General features: G+C 28.5%; 1 protein-coding gene across 1 annotated transcript; it reads left to right on the plus strand.

Moving 5' to 3' along the window:
• Window positions 1–749: 749 nt before the first annotated feature.
• On the plus strand, window positions 750–19,104 carry LOC122268963 (uncharacterized). The gene is made up of 8 exons (XM_071180377.1): window positions 750–786; window positions 13,891–13,942; window positions 14,427–14,507; window positions 15,111–15,194; window positions 15,546–15,629; window positions 16,430–16,513; window positions 17,510–17,620; window positions 18,376–19,104. The coding sequence occupies exons 1-8, from the start codon at window positions 750–752 to the stop codon at window positions 18,530–18,532; spliced, it is 690 nt and encodes a 229-aa protein (XP_071036478.1). The 3' UTR covers window positions 18,533–19,104.
• Window positions 19,105–19,538: the final 434 nt, after the last annotated feature.

Raw genomic sequence — 19,538 nt, forward strand, 5'->3', positions numbered from 1 at the left:
GTAAAAAGACTGATATATTTATATTATTGCTAAATTTTTTTAAATTCCAAACAGTTTTCTGACAGATTTTTATCATTTTGAAGAAATAATTCTCAATATAGCTAAAATCCGTAAATGAAAAAAAAATTGCAACCGTTTGTAAGACTTTTCGTATTTTATCATAAAACTATACATTTATCAAGCTAACTTAAATATTTGCAGGCGCTATATTGTTAAAAATTCCGGATCAAATTACTGTAAAAAGTAAAAGTAGTTTGGGTGCCGGTACTTTTTAACAAAATCCATTTTCACTGTAAAATTTTACGGAGCAAAGAATCTGATATACCATAATTTTTACAGTAGTATTTACTATGAAATCACTGAATCACTGCAACTAAATTAATGTTACTGTAAAAAGTTCCGTATAAAATTCTATAGTAAAATGGATTTTACGGATGAGATGACGCACACAAGGTGCCAGTACTTTTTACTGTAAATGTTTCAGGAATTTTTTGCAAGGCATTGCTCCAGTCGTACCACCTAAGACTTCATTAAATAAAGCCTGTACTGCTATTGCATATACTATTTGCATAGCTTTGAAATAATTTCTAACATTTTTACTAGTTGTACAAGGTTCACAAGGGTATCAGAAACATTTTATTAGTTATTACAAATTCACGTAATGTAGCAATAATTTTTTACTTTAAAAGTTAGACATCTGCAGGACACAGTTCTCCTGCATATATATTTTGTTCGCAAAATTATATGAAATGGTTGTTACAAATATGGCTACAGTTAATGATCGAGGTTTGTCTCGTTTATATTACTATTATTATTTCTGTTATTACTGACTTTTTTTTAAATAAAAATCGTGGAAACGCTGTTGTTTAAATAAAAAACTTTTTTTTAGAATTTTATTTTATTCTATTGCCTGGATAAAAAAAAAAGTCCCCAAACTATGCTTATTTTTTCTGCCTCCAAAGAAGCGAACAAACCCCTTTATTAAAATGTTTTTATTGTGTGAGGAAAGTAATGGTCAGAAAGATAAGAGAGACTCTAAACTTGTTAGGTAAATTTGATCTCGTTTGTTCAATCGATAGTTAGAAAGTCAACGTTCATTGTAATTCCTCTCTCACTAAAGTGCCTCATTACTTCGGCATATTCATTACACAGAGGTCAGGTCACCGTTATTTGATTATAATTTCATGCGAAGTTTAATAAACGGTGGGTTTTAGTTGAGAATTTTAAACTACTTTTCATCAAAAGAATATACGAAACCTTTAATTTGAGAATCTCCTTGTCAAAATTTATTTTCCAACTTTGTGATCGAAATTTTTTAATTCTGAATGCGTCATATTACATATATATATATATATATATATATATATCTAAAATGTTTCTTNTAAAAAAAAAACTTTTAAACTTAGCTTCTTTAGATAGTACTACCAGTCCTAAACCTGGAAAAAGTGTGAAAGGAAGTTAGTGCATAAATAATAATCATTTAAACTAGATTTTAAACAACTTTCTAATCATCCGAGCTTTTCATTATCCGAACCACGTTCGGTCCCGAGCAGTTCGGATAATCGTCGCTCTACTGTATATATATATATATAGATATATATATATATATACAAAAAGAAAAAAAGAGAAAAACGGAGAAGCTATAAGTATATAGAACTCATAAAATAAGTTAAAAATGTTGAGAACATGGAAAAAACTACGCAATAATGAAAAAAGAAAAGAAGAAGATTACTAAAAAAATAAGTAAATAAAATTAAAAAAAATAAGAAAAATCAGGAAAAAAAAAGATAGAATCTCTTCCTCAGCTCATACGATTATATCCGCAAGAAGGAGTGCTTTCTAATATTGTATTGATATAGCAAAAGTAAAATATATCAATACAATAGTGAGAGGAGCACTCAAAAAATGTTTTAATTTTTGAATTTTTTCCCAGATTTTTATTAATTTTTTTTTTTTTTAAATAGTTTTCTTCTTCTGTTTTTTCATTATTCTGTAATTTTTTCCATGTTTTCTCTACATTTTGATCTAATGTTATAATGGTACAGTTATTGGCATACTATAGTTTCAGATCTATGAAGAAGAATTTTCCCCATTATAAATAATTTGCAAATTTTGTGCTTACCACAGTTACATTTTGCAAAAACAGATTTACAATTCGTGTTCCGACACTGACGAAGGTTCTTGTTTATAGAACGCATATTTGGCGTACATCCATTTTCGTGGCTTTATTTGTGCTTTATTTACGTTTTTTTAATCGTTTTTTTGCTTTAATCATATTAAATATAAAGTTATCTTGTATGAATTAAAAAACGCTTTCATTTCGAAAAAATTATAATAAGATTCTGAAAGAATGCTGTTGATTGAACTACTAACACAGTAGGCTCCGAATAGGCATTTTTTGCAGTGGTGTGCAGTGTGAAACATTCTGGATCAAATTACGATTTAAAGTTAAAGCACTTAGGGTTCATCATCCACAAAACCCATTTCACCGTAAAATCCATTTTTACCGCAAAACATTATGCCATAAATATTACAGTAATATTTATTTACTTAAGAGTGTTTCAGCGATTTTACGATAATTATTACTGTAAGCATTAATTTCGTTCCGCCTCACCCAATTATGGGTGTCCGGGAGGTACTAAGGACACTACGAAACTTTGCCCTTTTATTAACTTACAACGGAGTATAATAAGCTAATTCAACTTGCAGAATTAATAAAGAGTGCAGCTTTGTCATTTTAAGCTATGATAGCTTATGCGATAGAGCTATCTACTTCTCATGAGGTGACCGAAGTCCAAAAACCAACAATAGCTGGTCAATAGAAATTCTGCACTCGAATTACAACGACAGCAGTTTTGACGTAAAATATCCTCTATGAAAGATTGATTATGAGTGTTAGAGACCTGTTACCGTCGGGCTAACCGAAAGTGGTTTTCATGGTTTCCCTTTTGCCAATGAGGGCTAGTTTAATCAATAACTCCCCCATGAAAGCTAGTTTATAGTTATTATGGTTGATTCAGAGCCGCGATGGCTCAAGGGATAGAGCGTTCGCCTTCCAATGAGGTGAACCGGGGTTTGATCCCGGCGATGGCTGGTCGATACGAATTTCTCATTCGGCTTGCACCGACCACAATGCTGGCGTGAGATATCCTCAGTGGTAGACGGATCATAAGTTAAAGTCCCCTTGCCGCCAGGCTAACTGTGGGAGGTTCTCGTGGTCTTCCTCTCCATGTAACGCAAATGAGGGCTAGTTCCATCAAAAAATCCTCCACGGAAGCAAAATTTCTCCCAATACTTGATCCAGGAGTTCCCTTGTCTTCTGGATTGGGTTCAAAATTACAAGGCTACGGAGTTGAACATTAGTAGTCGTAAATCCAGAAATTGGGTGGACTGTTCAACGACGGTTATGAAATAGAATAAAATGCTTGATTCTGAAGCTCCCTTGTCTTCTGGGTTGGGATACAAGACTGTTGAGTTTAGTCATAAACCCAAAAATAGGTCGGCTAGAAAAAATAAAAAAAGAGCACAATGGCTTGACTTTACAGAAAGAAAAATATTTTTATCAAAAAACAAATGTTAAGTTATTTTAAAGCCATGATTATTTAACTTTCACAAAATATTTAAATCCAACTATTTAAAGTGGATATTAAGACATACGGTTTAAACAAATAACTTCGAAATAAAACGGAACTTAATAAATCGAAAAGTTTTACTAACTATTCGAGTTAATCCTTACGTAATATATGACGTGTGCCAGTTTTATTTTAAACTTTTTTGCCCCAAGTAATGTAAAGAATCAGATAGACTTAATAATAGAGAGGGATTGAAAACCATCGAAGCGTTATAATAGTTGAAATATGCTAACCTTAGGAGTTTTATAACACTTGTCTGACGTTGTTACTGTTCAAATATTGAACCGAATTTAAAATCCTATATTTAATAAATGTCACGCACCAAGAATTAATTTCAGAAGGAATTAATTCGTAAAAAGGTCATTATACAAAACCTCTTGCAAATTAATTTTTTTGTAATATATTTCAGATTAAAACTAAATTTAACCCAAACTAATTGATGATTTTGGAGAAACAAAACAATCAATTTTGTAAGCTTTGTTTTATGTGGTTACATAGGTATTGAAGATTTTCATGATTTTTAAATTCTCTCTCTCTCAAGACAATAAATTTTGTAAGCTTTGTTTTATGTGGTTATATAGGTTTTGAAGATATAAAAAACATTGATTTCATGACTTTTAAATTCTTTATTCATTCATTCATTCTCTCTCTGATAACCCACAAACCGTAGACAGCAGCTGTAAAAGGTAATTTTAAACCCCAATCTTTCACCCCTTTTCTCTCACTCCTGTCAAAATCCCGGGGTAAGCTTTCATCTCTTTTATCTCTTGCCCGTGATATTTTCGGGCTAGTACGTTTAAGAGTAATGCAGCAAAAACGTTTGAATTTATCCATATCTTGTGCCTGGAATTGTTTTATTCCTTATTTTACACACTAGATGGCTGCCCCAGACTATTTTTAATGTAACTGGTGATAGTTTATTTTAAACTAGATGTCAGCACTATCCAGATTTATATTTCTTTGTGATATGTATTTCGTACTATTAGCTCAGCTACTTATGCTCTTTTTGAATACATGTGATTTGCGTTCTGTGATAAAATATTTTTTAATGTTGTGTACATTATGGGGTTAGAGTTACATGGACAGATGAAGTACATATGGAGTTTTAAATTTCAAGCTAAGGAAATTCCGAAAATCAGAAATGAATACATATATTGTACTTACACCTTTTTTAATATAATTTTCCTGAATAAAACTGTCGAATCTCGATAGATGAGCGTGTGTGTCGTTAGAATTTTGCAATAAAAATTTAGATCACTTTCGATTTAACTAGATCATTCATAACAATACTCGATGTCAATGCAATATTCAACCATTTTCTGACCGATACCAGTAGAAATTATCACGATATTACTGTTGAAGAAACTATTTAGCCAAACTAAAATTCAGTAAATTTTGAATCTCGACCAATCAGAAAATGTTACCCTTATGTTGTAACTTTCCGACGAAGTTAGATAGCAATAACTCTACTTACTGTTGACAACTATTAATTTGCGAGAATTAACATTTTTTTTTTAGTTTAAAAAATATATTTGTCGATTATATAAAGGGGATTTAAAATTTAAAAATCTTTCTTGTTAACAGATGACTCTGTTTCATGCATTCTATTTTTTTGTTTTAAATACTATAATAGTCCTTTACAATGTTCTCCGAAAAAGATTCTAAATTACGCGTCTGATTACTTACTTTTTTACAAGGTTGTTTATTTGTAATTATTTCTCAATTTTAACATTCATTTTGCGACAGGAAAAAAAAACGATTTCACATTGAAAAATAGGTTTTGCAAACATCTATTCTGATGTTTCTCTACGTAGAAAAAATCCTAGTTAATTACCGTACTGTATGCCATTGACCAATTATTTAGTAAAAAATACAAAACTGAAAATTTTTTTTAACTAAATAAATAGTTTTCATGCCTTGCTCTATGATATCATGACAGAATTATCGAATTTTATCACATTTAACAAATTTTGTCATGTATCATAAAAGCGTATTTTATTGTTAATTTGACCAAAATCATTATCAAAGCACTTCGATAAGAATTACCGGGCTGCATAATGTTCCCATAGAACCAATTAGCCTGCGGTATTACCATATTTTGGTGCTTTTAACCATACTTTTATTCCCGGTATAAAAATTTTGTTTTCATAAAATCATAAATATTTGAATAATCATACTTTACAAATATATTGTGTTTCAATGCAACGAATACTGGCTGAGCTATCATTACTCCGTGCAACGTTAGGAAAGTGAAGTTTTTCTTTTCTTTTTTTAGCAACGGTATTAACTAGTCGACAAAATAGTTTTCGTAAAAAAAAAAAAAAAAAAAAAAAAAAAAAAAAAAAAAAAAAAAAAAAAAAAAAAAAAANAAAAAAAAAAAAAAAAAAAAAGAACAGGTTTATTAAAAAATACGTATGCTTGAAAGTTTCTTGTTCCGCTTAGGAATTTTCTTTCTCGTACTGGGAAAATTGTAGCTGCATAAATATGGAAAGAATATTAATGCGGTAGAAAACTATATACTGCTAAAGTATTTAAACGAGAAGAAATGTGCCTTGTAAATTAGAAATAAAAAGTCACTATAAATTTTATTCCATATGGTGGTTTACTAACTATTTCATGCCGCGAATTATTGAAATACTTTTAAGTTTGATTTCAGTTTCGTAATTTAAATTTTCCTTTTGAAGTACCTGAAGGTATCTGATTATCTTTTCAAACCAATTCTAACAAAATCAAATCATTTAACTCCAGATTTTCACATAAAAAATATTTCCATTTCTCCAAAGCAGTTTGAGTTTGGTTTGTTTAGATGTCACATAGAACTAAAGTTCATATATATATNCGAGATTCGTCGCTAAAGACTATACGTCCCCAGTCAGAATCATTCCAGCCATATCTGCTCAAAACATTCATGCATACGAAATTTTAAAGCAATCGGATGATTGCTTCTTGGTGCGTCGATTTTTTTGTTATAGAGTGTATATTATTTTGTTAGTTAGTAAGGGGGGAAAGGAAACTGAAGTATGCGAAGATAGCTCCTTCGAGATACTAATATTTTATTAAACATATTCACATTTATATACAAGTTGGTTTGAATTACAAGAAGCATCATCACAGCAGGTAATGAGAGAAATACTTACAGGCTGTCATGTGCGTGCTGGTATTTATACAATTCTAAGAATATGACGTCAGAACTCTTATTTCAGTTCACTTCAAAAATAAGTAAAAACACAATTGATTAAAGACAAACAGATAACAATATGAAATAAACTTGATTTTACAATGAGCGGCGAACCCATCACCACCAAACTTTAAAGCATAGGCGGACATACCACAGCCTGCCTGTTTAGTCTTTTAATACCTTCAAATAGGTTTTCTTGTTATTTCCTCTATTTTTAAATGCTACAACTTAAATTTTGTTAGTCTCATTTACTTGAAATTTTTCACAGTTTCTCTCTAAGCAAAGATTCTTAAAATTTTTTGACTCATGCTCACTTGGCAATAAATTTTTTTCAAATTCCCTAAAACAATTTTTATTTTATTTTATTAAATCTTCTTTAAAGTTGTAATACATTTTGTTGTTATACATAAAGTTGTTATATTCCATTTTATACATTTTTATCAAGCAGGTTGAATCTTTCATTCCTTATTTTTTTTTATGCCGTTGTAATGCCTTGATAATCGTATTCACTATATTAAAAGTTCCCACTAACTAAATAGTTTTTAATAATTTTTTTTATAAAAGCAGTTTATACGTAGAAGTTGTAAGTGTTTGCATAAAAAAATTTATATTGCTAATTACTTTTCAATAATTAATTTATATTACTTTACAATATAAATTAATAATCCATAAAACATTTTCGTTTTAAAACAATTAAAATTCTGAGACATAAAAATATTTTATATAGTTCTGTAAGAAAAGTGATAAGATTTGTGAAGAAATAAGGTCAATCTGCAATCCATCAGTGTTTTCTAGTACATATCTAGTACTGTGAGTCAAAAGTTTTTAAAAATAAAGTTAGACAGTTCATCCCTCCTAATTTCTGTCAGAAAAAGTTTCCAAAAAAATTGGAGAACCTTAAAAAACGGACACAAATTTTATTTAGTTAATTTTTCAGCCAGTTTAAATCGAATATAGCTCAATTTCTAAGGGCCCTTTACTCAAGGTCTTTACTCCTGGTCTGACCCTTAAGATCTATTAAGAAGTTAACATTTTAGAAGAAACGGAAATAGAATCATTTTCTCGTCTTAAGCCCATTTGAAAAACGTAGTTTTTATAATTTTTGTTCCATTTTTTTATTTCAGTTTTGTATGTATACTTATTTTTTAAAATAAAAAAAAACTCATTAATTTGATTAATGATAAAACAGAATTAAATTTTGCTTTCAGCAATTAGAAAGCAAAAACTTATATTTTTAAATAGGTTAGGCTAGAAGCTCAATGTGATCTTGAGCACTCAGACGAAGCTAGACTAGCCAAAGAGTGTTCGAAATTCTGTTTGACAATGACTTCTATGTGTCATTTAAATAGCAATACAATTTGCTTATTACGGTCAGAAAATGATTGTTACAGGTTCTATCGTGAGATACAGTTGAGATATGAGTAATTTAGTCAGAGATTATATAAATAGTCACATGTTTAATTTTCGAAATTTAATTTTGATTTACCTTAGGTGATTAAATAGCAATAAGTTCTACTTTTCATGGGCAATAAAACAATTCCAAATTCTTTAGGAAGATGATCAGAAAATTCCTTTTTGCTATATATCGTGACAGATTTTGATTGGATCGGCCAAAAAAGATTTTTTTTCTCAAACGATCGAAAACTACATTCAATTAGGAATTCCCTTTGGCGATTAAATAGTAAATAATTCCACTTTTCGTGATCGATAAATCATCTTTCCAACTTTTTTAGGAAGGATATCGGTCACTTCTTTTTTGCTAAATAGCATGACAAACTTTACTTGGATCTGTCAACAAAAACCAAAAAAAAAAAAAAAAAAATTCAAACATTCAAAAACTTAATTCAATTTTGATTTACCTTTAGTGATGAAATAAGTTTCACTGTTCGTGATCAATAAGACAATTTCAATTTTTTTGGGAAAATGATCGGTGAAATCCTTTTTGTTATATATCGTGACAAACTTTGCTTGGATCGATCTAAAAAATTTTCTTTTCAAACGATCAAAAAATAAATTCAATTTTCATTTACCTTTGAAGATAAAATAACAATAAGCTTTTCTTTTCTTATTCAATGAAAGAATTCCAATTTTTTTTAAGAAAGAGATCGGTAAATTCCTTTTTGCTACATATGTAGATAAAATTTTCCTCGTATGCTAGTATTAGTCAAAAGAAGAATGAATTTGAATTGTCATCAGACAAAGAGTCAGTTAATTTTATTTTATAACCGTTGTTGAACAGCTGACTCAATTTTGAGTTTACGAGTACCAATGTTCAACTCCGTAGTCTTGTAATCTTGAACCTAATGCAGAAGACAAGGGAACTCCCGGATCTGGAATAATTCGGGGAAATTTGTCTTCGTGAAGGATTTTGTGATGAAATTAACCCACATTTGATTTACATGATGAGAAAAACCATGAAACCCTTCCACAGCCTGACGACAAAAGGACTACCATGATCCATATTTCACTTAGGATATTTTACATCAGCACTGTGGTCGGTGCGAACCGAGTGTAGAATTCGTAACGCCCAAACATCGCTGTGATTCGAACCTGGATTACTTCTTTGAGAAGTGAGTGCTCTATCCCCCGAATTTTTACAGCTCTATTGCTTATTTTATAACTGACATTGCACAGTCGACCCAATTTTCGGGTTTACGACCACTAATACTCAACCCAGTACCCTCGGATATTACTGGATATTACTGGACTTCTTATTCGCATATCGGTTGTCGAGATAACATTTCTAAAGAGTATTGAGTTAAAAATGCCAAAATTAATTCAAGATACTTTCTTTTAATCTCCACTAACAAAATCATAATTGTGCAAAAATGTGCCAAAATTGCTCCAAAAGAAATAATTGTCAAATTTGAAAATTCCATGTATTCAAATTAGAAAAAGCATATAGGGATAGGTTAGGTATTTCCTTGGTTACAAAGATTCAAAGGCTTCTTGGAGCTTTTGACATACATACCTTTAAATTTTACCAAGTTATTCATTTAGTTGTGTAGTATATATCATTCTAGAAAAGTCACAGATATACATTTCCGATAGGTTGAAATTAGCTACTTTTATCACTACCTGCATAAAAATGCTTGAAGTTTGAAAAGGTTTGGCAAAGTCTGAAAAAGAATATAAAAGCATATTAAACCGTATTGTATTAGTTCCATTCAACTTTGCGGAGCGTTTTATATTATTAATAATTCAGTCTTCTACTCTTTCATAGAATGAGCCAATATTGGTTTGTATGGCTAAAAAAATGCTCACGTTTAAGTCATACGGAGCCGAAATATTGGTTAAACAGTAATTAAAATACATCCCAAGCATTGTACATTTAGTGCAACCCTAAATAGCTCTTCTATAAAAGTTATTTTTTTTATCACAGCCTGCATTTTCCATAGCATTTTCTTATTTCTCTATGGGCTTAAAAATAGAGCAGAAATTCTTACTATTTAATTTTAACATTTTGCCATTGTCCCACCAGAGAAGCTGATGTATATAAAAGCTGATAAGATAAGTATCTTCATTTGGGTAAATTACTTCCAAACAAGATTATGGCGTTAAACGGTGTAACGCGTTTACACGCATTACTATGTTTGGCTATCACCTAGCTAATACGAATCCTATAGGTAGAAATTTTCTTTTCTGTGGAAAATAAGGTTCGTTGCCAACTTAGGTTCGTTTTTGGTTCCTTAACTTTTTCACACCAAAAATGTCCAATAAACTGAGTTAAGTTTGAACTGAGTTAAGAACATGATATATTTTGGTGTCGTATGACAATAATGTTATTGAAGAAATTCAAAGACAAAAATACTTCTTAAATAAGTAGCACAAGTGCAATTAATAGAACACTTATTATGTCACTAGTCACACCAAGAAGTCATTGCAGTTAAGTCGTTGCTTTGGTTACATTAACTTGCTTCAAAGCAGCTTTTATAAGTCCACATTTTTAAGATAGTCTTACGAAGTAAATCTGCGTCAGTTAAGGCAAAATTAAATAACTTGTCTGCTATATTAACTATCTATTATTATATAAATAACTATATATGTCAACTATGGTCTCAGTAAGAACATTAAGCAGACATTCTTCCTAAATATCAGACATGAATTTTGCACTCAAGTTATCGTCTAAAATAACTGGCTTTATTATAATTTTTCATTTATCGTTTCTAAATTGTTATATACTAAATGAGATCATTTGTTAGCCACTAGTAGGCTACACACCATGGATCAAAAATTAGAAATCTTTACTTAAGCATAGGCCATGAGACACATTTTTCAGTTAAATTTACTTTTCAGTTTTCTATTTTTACTAAATGTGAGAACTATAATTTAAAGTCCAGAATTTTCTTTAAATCGTTACCAAAAACAAACAAAAAAATATCAAATAAATGATTTAAACATTTTGGGGTTTATCACAGAAATATCTGGATACTCCTTTCTTTCTTTAAGCTGAAATAATTTTGCCATAAATTAGAAATGGGAATTTACTTTTGCAATAGATTTATTTCTCATTTTAAATAGTTATAAATCTTCATATAAAAAACGTGTAATTCTGATTTGCTTGCTATTAAAAATTTCAGCTTAATATGAATATATTTCATTAGCAATTTAGTAAAAATTTATCAATACAATGTCATTTTCATATATATCATAGACATATAATTTCATTCGAATTCTCGCAAAATATTAAATTGCTGTTCCGAACTTTTCAGTCTTTGTTGTGTTTTTTTAATTGTTTTAAAAAACTTTAGGACAACTAAATATGAAAACATTTACAACAATACTTAAGAGAGTTAAATAAAACTATATTCCTTTTTATATTGTTTTAATGGTTCTTCCTAAACATTGTTGCCGAAAATGACCATTGTTAATCACACCAACAAAGTAACAAAAAATATTAAATCCTCATTCTTATTTGAGCTTTTATAAGTGAATAACGTCTTTTTTGACAAGTGACTTATAATTTGTGAAAATGAGTGAACTATNGAAAAAGCACTTTAAAGTCAGACTGCTGAGCGAGTTTCTGTATTAGAACAATTTAAAATCATTCATACCTTTTTTAAAAATGTAGATAGAGAAATGAATTTTTTTCTGTACATTTGAAATACTTTGAAGTTTTATTATAAGCAATAAAATTTTTTTTGGTATTTTCGTCATTTTTTGGGTACTGTGACCCCTTAATCACTGGCAAAAAGAGTTGATAAGAAATCCAAGGCCTTATCGTAAGCATGAAAACTATTAATTTCATAGATTTTTAGTAAAAGATAAATTTTGAAATATCAAAAAATCTTGATTAGGATCTATTTAAGACTTTTTGGAACTAAGCAGAAAGTGGCGATATACAATATTAGAAGTCGGTATTATTTTGTGTGAGACAATCCCTAACTTCCACAACTTGTGATTTCATTCATTGCATAAATGTGTTAATTTAATCCTGTTTGAAAATCGTTGAAACTGAATTGAATTAAAGTATGAAAACCCTTCCACAAATTACAAACGGAAGTATTAAAATAAAATGAAAAACTTCGAATAGAAATAATGCAAGAAAAATATGAAATAACTGCTATTATTTGTACAAATACAAGTATATTATTAACTTTTAATGGTCCGAAGTTTGAAATTTTTTTAAAACTATTTCATATTCTGAAGAAAGAAAATAATTTTTTAGCGCTACAATTTATTTTTCCTTCATTAGAAATAAAAATGATAATACACTTTTATAACGGTTTTCATCGTTGCAACACATGTTGCACTACACTGTAAATCATTACAGATCAAATTTAGGTAAAAAGTACCGGCACTTTGGATGCATTATGCGTAAAATACGTGAGAACCTGAACGACAATACTTTTTATCATGAAATCCATTTTTTTCCGGAACATCTCAGGATCAAAATTTTTTTTGCAATAATTATTACCTTAAAATCACTGAATCATTTATATTAAATAAGGAATCATTTGTATCAAATAAATATTACTGTAAAAATTACGGCATAATATTTTACGGTAAAAAGGGGCTTTAGTGTAACATGTGTTTTACGAATAATGTACCAAAAGTACCAATACTTATATCCGTCATTTCATTCGGAATTTCTAATTGCAGAAATAATGCTATTTGTTTAAAAAAAGAAAACATATTATGATTTATTTAATGAAAAATAAGGTTATAAACTTTTGAAATTATATACATTATAAGCTAAAAGAGACATTTTTATTTCATTAATTAAATTAAGTACCTAAAAGCAATAAGCAATAATAGTTTAAAGAAACATTTTGTCGCTTTTAATTATAATAACTATCACCTAATTATGTAGTCTTATCACATTTCCTCATATTTCAATCAAACTTTAAACAATAAAAAAGAGTATTTAAGTTCATTTTAATTCGTGTAAATTGTAAGTGTATTTTAAACTGAGGAATGTTTCGCTATTATACCGTTTCGTGAGCCGTACTAACCGGTTTCTATTCGATCTACAGTATATATCTACAAGTATACATATCTACAATATATATCACAACAATATAAGTAATAACTTATTCATTAATAAGCATGATTGTTATTACTAATAGTTAAATGATATTTTTGAGGTCCCCGAAATCGAATAGTACTAGTATTTCTTATGTATTCATTAACAAAACATTTAAATTATTATCCAAGTGGAACGGAAGTTTTAAAATTAAATTAAAATCATCAAAAAGATGTTTAGGAAAAAAATGTTGTTGTATGTGTTTTCATAAAGAGTCATTACTTTTGGATAAATTCAGATAGATCACTTCGTTGCTATGCATTTCAGTAAAATCTTTTTTTTTAGGTTCCTTTTTAATTTTAAGCAATTACACATTGGTTAAAAACAACAATTCTTAAATGTAGAATAGACAATGTTGTATAGATCTATATTAAATAGTTTTTTTCTTACTCATAAAATGAGCTACGTTATTCAGTTATTATTATTCCAATTGTTCTTGAAAATTTAGTTACAATTATTCAACTTGTGGTTGTTATCCAGTTATTACATTTTTGTTTCCCAAATTTAAAATAGTCAAAAATAAGCTAAATTGAAATTTAATTAATCTTTTTTAGCGCCTGGATTTCTTGCAGAGGACACCAGTAGTAATTCATCTGGAACAGATGGGTAAGTATTTGATTTAGATTGTGAAATAATATAATTTCTTTAAGGAAAAAATGGTAATTTTTTAAAGTTAAAGACATAAATAAATAAAAAAAACAAATAAATAAATTAAAAAGAAAGAAGGAAAGAAATGCGAAGAAAAAAATCCTTTTGAAAAAGTGCAAAGAAACTGTCGTATTTAAATAATTTAGATTAAATGTAATTATTTGAAAAAAATATTGCATTCGATTTTGTACTTAGAACATGTGAAGAAAATATCAAATGTGAATATCTATATGAAATGTTAATATGAGAATGATAGCGATGTGAAGAGTTGTTTTTAACAAAATTTATTTCATTAATATTAACTTGACATGAAATTAGTCTTTATAGTTTCTTAAATATGAGTTGAGCAAATTACTGATGAAATATGACCACCTTGAGATAATTAAATATTCTGTCTATAAATATCTAATTGATAAATATATAATTTTATTTCTTTTTTTAGCTACGAAATGCTGGCGGTTGAGAGTGAGATAGTTTGTGAGGAGTCAAATTTGACTTCGGATGAGAATGACGCTAGTGATAGGTACTTTTTAAAGTCATTATCTTTAAGACATCATAATATTTGTATTTTAAACTACTTTAAATATTGAACAATATTTGTTGCATATAAGTACACAAAATAATACCATGGAAAAGAAAAAGTGATAAGGAATTCGAAAGTTTTATTTTTTTGCATTTGGCACTTTTGTATGATATGCTACCTATTGCAATTTTTTTGCGAAAATAAATTGTGTTTATTAGTTTTTAATTTTTATTTAAGAATTCATACTATTAGCAATAGAATGAAAAATAAATCAAGGAAATCTATCGTAGATAACTTACGATGTTTGTTTTTTTAATTGCCCGGCAGAATATTACTTTTGCTTACATATTTTTATATTGAAATGAGTAAGAAACATGCATGTAAAATACTTTTAAACTATGCAAATTAAATTAATTTGCTGTTATGCGAGATAGGTAAATATAAAAGGTTTATACGATCATAAACGGGAAGTGCAAAAAAAATGCTTACATTCTCACAAAAAAGGTTTATTACTTTATTCTTTACTATTAAATATGTTCATGTAAGTCATGTATTAAAATTGAAGTAACTATATAATGTGATAATTTCAATTTTTACCTTTAGCGATGATATGGAAGAATTGAGTGCAGAAATAGAGCATTCTGATTCTTTTACAAGTGATGATGAAGAGGATGAGATTTTGGACAGGTAATCTTTTTCTCTTTTATTTTATTATTATTGCGATAATTGTCTTTAATTATATTTTAAATATTTAGAGATTTTCTATATGATATATTGAATAGTATATATGTTGCTACTTTTGCATGCTGATTTTCATCGTGGTCACTTTACAGAATAATTGTGCAGAATTCCTTTTAAGAAATGCAAATTGAAATAATTTATGATAATCAGAGCTTAATGTTTTAAAATAAGTTGTACAAAATTAATAAAAGTATGATTTAATTCTTATTAATAAAAGACATGCTATTATATGTTAAGCATATGTTAAGCTTGACATGTTAACTATATAATATGATAATTTTATTTTTTTATTTTTAGAGATGACTTGGTTGAGTTGAGGGCTGAAATAGAGCCCAATGAGTCATCTTCAACAGAGGATGAAGATGTTGCTATAGTGAATAGGTAGTTTAAATAGTTTTAATATTATTGAGATTAATTATTTTAAACAAAATTTTGAACACTTTGTCATTTTTAAAAGCACATGCTACTTTTTTCGATGTAAACTTTCGTAGTGGACTGAATAGAAATATATATTTAGAATTTATTTAAAAATTACAAAATAAAGGAATTTGTTCTGATGAGACCTAGATGAATTACAAAAAACTAATGTGAAGCATAAGCGAAAATGTATGAAATGGTTTTTTTAAAAAAAAAACTAATAATTTTACTTCTTGATGCGTACATAATTCAGGCAAATACTGTTAAAAAATTATTTCTCAAAATTACTCCGAAGTATATGTAGTCAAATTTTAAAACTCAGAGAGTGGCATGCTCAACATTGAAACAGTGTGTATATTTCTTTTGATGCGTCATGGCAAAATGTCACATCATCATCAAATGAGACAAAATTTAAATTTTATTAGTCTATAACGATTAATAATTGAAGAAAAAATCTAATTTGATAATAATTTCCTGCACTTACCTCCGTTCTAAATTTATTTCACGAGTAAAAATTGTCTTTAGATTGGTAATCAACACTTTTCTAACTAACCGCCACGTTTATTTATAAATGAAGATGAGTTCTCAGAGCTGTTCTATTGAATATGTCAATATACGTAGAGGGTTCAATTTCAATTATGTATTTTTTTGACCTATTCTATCGCATTTTTTCACTAATTTGCGAAACAGATTTTAACAGGGAAGGCATTTGTTAATCTTAAGGTATTTATTTCATGAACTAATTTCTTTTTTCTTCTTTTTAGCGAAAAAATGGAGGAAGTGCAGGCTGATATTGAGCCTGAAGAGTCAGAAATGATTCTTGAGAAAGAGATTGTTGCTACGACTGGGTAATTAAAATCATATTTTAAACTTACATAAAATGAGTTACATTTGTTAAAACACCAGATTTAAATTTTTAAGGCCCGGAATCGTAATTTTACTTTATTCGAATTCTTTAAATTATTTTCTTCGAGAAACAAATAACCTACATTCTATTTCACTCATATCCTAATAGAATGGATATTTTCCGCATCCATTTCTGTTAAATAGTAGCAGTATTTTAATCCAAAATTCAAAATTCGATTTTCTACACTTACGTAGTTTTGTTAACTCCATCGTACTGTCCATAAATGCTCATAATTTTATTTTATTTATTGAATGCAATTCCGTTTAATGTAAAAATGTATTTTTATATAAGAATGTTTTATCAATTTATTAAGTTTATTATCCAAAATAGGGATTGTAACCACAATCTAAAAAACATGGTCTCAATGGATCAGTTTTTCTTCGATCAAAAGAGTTTTTACACATTAAAGTTAGTTTTACTTCTTGCAAATTTTGCTGTATCAAAGAGTTAATATTTTTAAATTTTTGTTTTTCAAGGGCTATTCAATTAATTCTTTCAATTTCTGTGTTTCGTCTTTTAACATTTCTTAGAAAAAAATTTAGTTAAAAAATTTGCTTTCGAAAGAAACTCCAAAAGTTTAAGCCATTTGACATTTTAATAATAATAATTAATTGCAATAAATAATATTTTGCATAGAATAACTTTTAAATAAACTGACTAAAATTGCACCATTCCCTGTTATGAAAATAAAGGTTCCTATTCCGTCACAAGAAATGAATCTAAATAAACAATTTTATATCTGATTTCTTAACCTTATGCCTGAAAAGATATTTTAGCATATTTGAGGAAAGTCACACAACTCTTTGCTTTCATGAAAATCGGATCTTTAAATCAAAATTTAATAATGTGCTCAAGTTTTTATTTCTTCTCTTTTTAGCTTAAAGTACCTAAATTTTAATATTAAATTAATTTTACTAATTTTCTTCTTTAATTTTAGTAGTGACAAAAGTGGCCATTATTACTTCGAGATTGATTCGAGGGAAAAGAAAATACTGGCCAAGGCTAATAAAGTGAAGGAGTCACTGGACATTGTAGTTGGATTAAAGAGGTATATATCAATTGCTATCGATCTTATTTAAATAAGTTCATTTCCTTTAATTTCAATTTAAATCAATAATATGCTTTACTATGTGCTTTAAAAATATATGTTATAACATATTTATTTCATTCTACGTCTTCTCCTTAAACTGAATAATCATAGATAGTAATTAAATACGTTTTTAAGTAACATAAAAGTAACATTAAGTAACATGTTGTTAAAATTATTGACATTATTTATTTATATGTCAAAGTAATAAAAATACATTTTTTCGTTGCTTGTATTTGATATATTGACAAACCAAGAATGATATTTCTCTAAAATTTCTCTTGTTTTGATTTTATAAAGTAATTTCGATAGTTTTACTTTATTTTGTAAGGTTGATCGACGCATAGACTACGATTTGTCTTCTTTAATATGAAATTGAGTCGTTATGCAGTTAATCAACAATTATTATAATTCATATCGATGAATATATAATAATTGTAATATTTTAAAATTATGTATTCAGATTTACATATTCATGTCTGTCATTTATATATTCATTCATATGAAAAGTGAGATTTATGTTTATGAATACTTTTTCATAGAAAAAAAGACCAATTTGCTTATTTGTTGGAAGTAAATATTAATTTATAGTAATTTATCTTCTCTTTTTAAAACTCCATAAGTTAATACCCAAACAATGCAAATTGAGGCATTTAATGCGTATTTATAATGAAAATACTAATTTATATAATTAATAAATGGATGAATTCTTACAGGAGTGGAGATATTTCTCTTTTGACAAAAAATCTAGAGGAAAAATTAGCCCAAAACCCAGATTTTGCTGAGAAAAGGGAATTGGCAAGAAAGAGAGAGAAGAAAAGCTTCCGAAATCTTGTGAGACGCCTATTTTCTGGGTGTTTCAAACGGAAGTAATTCTTTCATAACTGTGTGACTTTAAAACTGGGCGACTTGATCTGCAACTGTGACTCTTAACTAAGATTGCGTTGCCCAATTGTGTGAATATTAAAATGGAAAATGCACAATTGTGTGACTTAAAATGGACAATGCACAATTGTGTGACTTAAAATGGGCAATGAGCAATTGTGTGACTTATAATGGACTATGCACAATCGTGTGACTTATAATGGACTATACACAATTGTGTGACTTAAAATGGACTATGCACAATTGTGTGACTTATAATGGACTATGCACAATCGTGTGACTTATAATGGACTATGCACAATTGTGTGACTTATAATGGACAATGCACAATTGTGTGACTTAAAATGGACAATGCACTATTGTGTGACTTTTTAAATACACATTATATGATTGTGTGAATTTTCCTGACTGTGACGATATTTCCCGAACGTGTGACTGCAAAACTAGATATCGCTTGGTTTAAGACTACAAACTGGACGAACCGGGCTTTCTTTATTTATTAAAACTGAATGTGTGCCTGTAAAATTTAAACAGAGTGCAATAAATGGAACCTGTTTAAAGCTTCGTTATTATTTTTGTACGAGTATTACTCTTATTATTAAGAATATCAAAATTAATTTTTATTAAAAAAGAGGGCTCCGCCCCCTGCTCGCTGACGCTCGCCAACCCCCGGAGAATTGCTTCGCAATTCTTGCTTGGTTTGCTTCGCAAAACCAAGAATGCTTTGATTTCATATATTTCAATATTAAACTGAATATTAACTGTTATCATCGAAAAGAATTAATTTTCTTAAATGCAGAATAAGCAGTGTGTCAATATCAATGTCACTTTTTTTCGTTGACTACAGTTCCTTCTATGTCCTATTTGTTCTTTAAATGAGCCAAAATTGTCAGAAATTAACATCAATGTGCAGATATAATCTTAATATGAAACTTGTTTAAAAAAAATGATAATCACAATAATACAGACTTTGTCCCAAAGAAATGAATATATT

The sequence above is a fragment of the Parasteatoda tepidariorum genome, chromosome 4 (genome assembly GCF_043381705.1).
Source record: "Parasteatoda tepidariorum isolate YZ-2023 chromosome 4, CAS_Ptep_4.0, whole genome shotgun sequence".
NCBI lineage: Eukaryota > Metazoa > Arthropoda > Arachnida > Araneae > Theridiidae > Parasteatoda > Parasteatoda tepidariorum.